General features: G+C 40.8%; 1 protein-coding gene across 1 annotated transcript in view; it reads right to left on the bottom strand.

Annotated features, from left to right (window-relative positions):
* TMEM63A (transmembrane protein 63A) overlaps window positions 1-5,005 on the bottom strand; it is a 30,374-nt gene that overhangs the window by 3,224 nt on the left and 22,145 nt on the right. The window contains exons 17-19 of the mRNA XM_009700515.1: window positions 4,736-4,898; window positions 3,572-3,677; window positions 1,490-1,657 (exon numbers count right to left, since the gene is read on the bottom strand). Coding sequence (XP_009698817.1) covers window positions 1,490-1,657; window positions 3,572-3,677; window positions 4,736-4,898 — 437 coding nt within the window. The remainder of the gene's footprint in view (window positions 1-1,489; window positions 1,658-3,571; window positions 3,678-4,735; window positions 4,899-5,005) is intronic.

Below are 5,005 nucleotides of genomic sequence, written 5' to 3'. Positions count from 1 at the left end.
CCCTCCTTCCTTCTCTTTGGCACAAGAAGCAGCAATGAAACCAATGGCAATGAAATGAAAATCCCAAGTTCCTGCCTCTCAGACTCATACCACTTGGCAAGGCTGCCCTGTGCACTGACAAATCGCTGAACAACGTCCTGTAAACAGGATCCTCTACACTGACCAAGCCAAACATGGTAATCTGGCCTGTATTTTCAATTACTAAGGTCCGTGACAAATGATGGTTTTACTGCAGATGCAGAACCAGAAAACATTACGATAAAGATTTAATTTTTCTACACTAGGATTTCTTTCATAACAATTACAGAGGTGCAGGAATTGCTGCACGTTTGGAGTCGATTTTTCTAAAGCATGCTCTAGAAATTCTGCTGTTGTTTTAGAGGACAGATTTGTTGGTCTTCCTGATTGCAAAGACAGCTCCCAAAACAAGGGAAAAAACAAGCTCTCAAACATACAAGTAATGCAGGGACATCTGCTCAAATCCAAGGACAGCCTGAAGCAATAGTTCCAAGTGCCTCTTACATCCACAGGGAGCTATCTCTAAAGTTAGATGACAGTCTGCCAGAGTATCTTTTTTACTACTGGTTTGCTAGGAAAACACAACGCAAGCATGGTCATTTGTCATCAGTGCTGTGAAAGCAGAGAAGAGGGTAAAATGCAGTTAGATAGCAAGGGCCTCCTTCCCAAGAAGGGAAGCTCAACTCCTTCCAGCATCACAAGCATCCCTGTTCCATGCCAAATGCTTCTTCCTATATCATGGATAAAAAGCCATAAGCTATCGCCTACCTTTTCTGATGTCAAAGCTGTTAGTACACCATAGCCAATATTATCAATGCCAAGTATTTCCAAAATACACAATGTCCCTATTCTTAAAATAAATTACACACAAAACACGAGTTTTTAAATTACAATATGGGGAGGAGAGTCACCATCTCGCTGCAGTCTTCCACGTACAGTGCGACGGATGATGTAGAACACAGGTCTTACTAGCACTAGGCAACATTTTAACAGTTTTTTTCTAAATGACAGCTGCGCAACAGGGGCAGTAGCCAGTTCACCCAGGCAAATTAAACATGCACAGACTACACAAATGCAGGTAGTGCAACCAGAGACCATCTTACTAGAAAGAGCTAATTCTGAATACATTTTTGTTTTATTTAATGATTTTTACTGTCGGTCACTCCACAGTCCAACTGGCCAATTCAAACTATACAGATTCAGGGAACACATGATCTCCCATAAAATGGAGAAATACGAAGCTCCATGTTAACAGTTCTAAATTAACGTATCAGCCATCTCCACCAGAGCTTCTTACGCAAACTTGCGAAAGCTGCAAATGTATAGTTCAGTGCTACAGCTAACCACCATGACTTCCCAGTTACAGAAGCAAAAAGAAAAGCCCACAAAGCCTATGAAACTTCACATGTAATTTAGGTAAGTCGGCAAGAGAGCTGGGAGCAGCTTCTAGGTGGAAAAATGTAATACTTACCCAGCCGCAAAAATGAGAAAAAATAGAGCCAGAAGAGGCAGAGAATTGGAGCTGCAAGGGCCTGATTCACAGCTGCAAAGTGCATCTTCTTCTCCAGCTTGGCAGGGAGATATGCATAGTAAAGGTTATAACGGTCAACCATGTGCTTCAGGAGTATGTATATTAAACCTGGAAGTAAAAAAGAGAGAGCAAATGAGAGGTTGTGGAAGACTTTACAAAAAGTAGCAATTCTGTGAGAAGATCTACTTTAACCAAATGACTGAAAATCTAGATACTAATAGGATACAGCTGCGTGACAGCAGTCTGCTCCCAGCCCAAGACCTCCGGGGTCTCCCCATCCCTCCTCCTCTCCACACACTTCTCTGTGGCACCACATGTGCTCCCAGAGAGAGCCCAGAGCTCCTGCCTAGTGCTGACACATGAGGCCAAGCCAGCAGGGAAGACTTGGTAACTCCTCCACTGCTGTACTGGTAAGGAAGAAAGACCTAACAGTGGTTTAGCATCTCCTTCTCAGCCTTCAACAGATTCATGATTGGGTTTCAAGTCAGCTATTTCTTATCTCCCAAAAAAGCCAGTTTCTGCTGTGACAGCTATGAATTGCAACAGCTCTGGTATGCAGTAGCACATTCATATATTTATAACTGCACACAAAACAAAATGCAAATAAATATCAAGTACATTGTTACAAATAAATTGGCCACATTCGCCCAATAATAAGGTTGTTGATTAAAACCAGTTCTGAACAATGTCCAATTTAGCTAATTATATTGTATCTAACTCTCTAAAATTTTGGATTAGAAAAGGAAAATACCAACTATATAAAATGATTTAGTACTACTCATGCCTGATAAACAGGTTTCCAGAGTGCAAATATCTGTGGCTGCTGAAATGATTCTTTATACATAATTCTTATGACAGTCCAGAATCTCTATGAATGAAAGATGCAATAAAATAAGATGTAGATCATGTCACAGTCATTAAAGATGGACAACTGTCCATGAGTTATAGACAGATTGCTAAGTTTCTTGCACACCCATTCAGTATTTAATGGCTGGTACAAGAATAAGAAAGTAGTCAGAGCCAGATACAGGCTTAAGGCAGAAATGTTAACTTTTGTTGATGGGCCAGAGAGAAACCAACCAAATAAAAGAAATGGCCTAGAAAAAGGAGGTCTGTGACTTAGAGATCTGGAGACCTTCTCAGGGTCCTGTAGGACTGCAGCTCCATCTACACCACAGGGCAGCTGTGCTCCACCCATAAGCCCTGAACTCCCAGTCAATTGGTTTTCTAAGCCAGCAAATCTACCAGAGTATAGAGCATTTCCATTCCTGGACAAAGGGCATCTATGGTGTTCACCAAGACCATGTCCCCGCAAAGTGGTCAGCACATTGTTAGGTTACATCCCTGCGGACAGGAACATGGAGCATACAGCTGTCCACAGCACAGTGATGGCCACAGCCCCTTTTCTCATTCTCATTCAGAGTGTGGAATTTTAGATAAATGGTTTGCAATGAAGAAGAGCTGCAGTAGTGAAAAGGGCAGGTAGTTCCCCAGTCTCTTGCTACTGGATCAACATGCTTATTTTTGTGCTTCATTTTACATACATCAGTCATACTTTAGGACAAAGTTATTTCAAATGTTCCTAAAGGATCTGGGGATCAGAATGTCTCAAGTCAAGTTTGGCTGCTTAAGGTGGACCTCCAGGCTGGGTACACTCTTCAGCTTGCTTCTCCCAGACCTCAAGACCCCAGAGATAAAAATAATCCCCTCATCCCCAAACCTACCTAAACTCCTACACTTAACTATTAAAAACCACCACCAGAGCTAATACATTCAAACTTGAGAAATAAAGTAAGCATCTAACAGACATTAAATATACTTTCAACTTCTAAAGGCAGTACAAGAGCTAAGTAATTCACCATCTTGTGCTCTGTTTTGCCACAAGAAGGGAAGGAAACTTGCATCCAAGTCCTAAGGATTATAAGCATTTGAACTGGAGTAAGAATGCAGAACTGGACCTTTAAGCCTCCCACATGCCCCCATTTCACTCACATAGTGCCCATAGCTCATCAGAAAACTTACCAAATGGGACAATGATGGGACATGTAATGCTATAGGCCATGATGACAGTGAACACACACAACATCCAGGCATACATTGCTCCAAATTCATATTCAAATGCTTGTTGCTAGGAACAAGAACAAAACACCCAAAACTCTCATGTCATCTATCAATATGTCAGGAGTTAAGAATAGATTCATTAAAGCAACAATTCACCTTCTCTTATTCTCTCCCTATGAGAGATCAGTTATTTCCCCAAGAGGCATAAATGACATAATTAGAGAGATGAAGTATTATGCATTTTAAGCATTTATACTTAACAGAAAATATGCTGCTTCTTTCATAGCCTTAAAGTAATTCATCAGGGAATCTGTTCTCATCTACAACAAGCAACTACTTAAAAACACGACGCAGAAAATAAGTGCGCCAAACTCAGAACCTTCATCTAACTGCAGACTCCACTGAATCTGTACTGTTCCTTGTGTTGGCTTTCCCAGTAGGGGAAGTTCAAGATATCAAAGCTTTGGTGTGGTCAGTATTCCCACTTCTTCCTCTTGGGATGAGGAAATCAACATAAATAATTTCAACCAGAGCAAGGAGCAATACGCGACAGTTAACAGAAGTGAATGTTTAAAAGAATCTTTTAAAACTGGAACCCACTCACCTATGAAAAAGAAAAAAGAAAAAAAAAGAAAAGAAAAGAAAAAGAAGAATGGGGTAGCTGTACACACACTTAGGTTCCCACTGTAACACCTGGAATTTCAAGCTGCAAGACAACACATCACCTGGAAGTGAAAGTCCACCACTTAAAATGGAATACAGACAATAAGCATACATTTTGCTAGGTGTACGTTCAGATTAAAGTCGGTTGTACACACCTGCAGGCTGACAGAAGAAACTAACTATAGACAAATCTGAATTTAAAAAAAACCTGAAGTTTAGACTATAAAGTAAAAACTAGAATTATCCCATAAAATCCAAATCATAAAACTCTGACTTGAATAAGTACCTCCCTGTTACCTGTGCTGCAAATGAAGGAAATATGAACCTGTCATAGATGAGCAAAACAAAAGCCAAAATAAATGACAGGAGATGATAGTTAATGGTATGAAGGATGGGGGTACCCACTGTTTCTGATAAGCACCAGTCACTTAATTGCCTCTTGCTAAGGAGGAGCTCTAATACCTGTTTAATATTTTTCCTTTCTGCTGTGGACTTGGCCATTATCATGCGTATGGTGTAAAGGATGAGGCCAGGCAGGCGCAGCAGCTCCATCCCATTGCCAACGAAAGCAGAGGCAATCACATAGTTCACAAAGAAGGCTCCCTGGTCAGGCAAAAAGACGCATCTGCAAGGAAAGACACCAGACACTGACTGGAAAGCAGACAAGCAAATATAGCATATATACCATGGATCCCTATTGCCTTTGGAAATAGAAAAGAGGGGAAAAAAAAA

The sequence above is a fragment of the Cariama cristata genome, unplaced genomic scaffold, assembly GCF_000690535.1.
Source record: "Cariama cristata isolate BGI_N322 unplaced genomic scaffold, ASM69053v1 scaffold26105, whole genome shotgun sequence".
Classification (NCBI taxonomy): Eukaryota; Metazoa; Chordata; class Aves; order Cariamiformes; family Cariamidae; genus Cariama; species Cariama cristata.
This window is presented reverse-complemented; position numbering and strand designations above follow the sequence as displayed.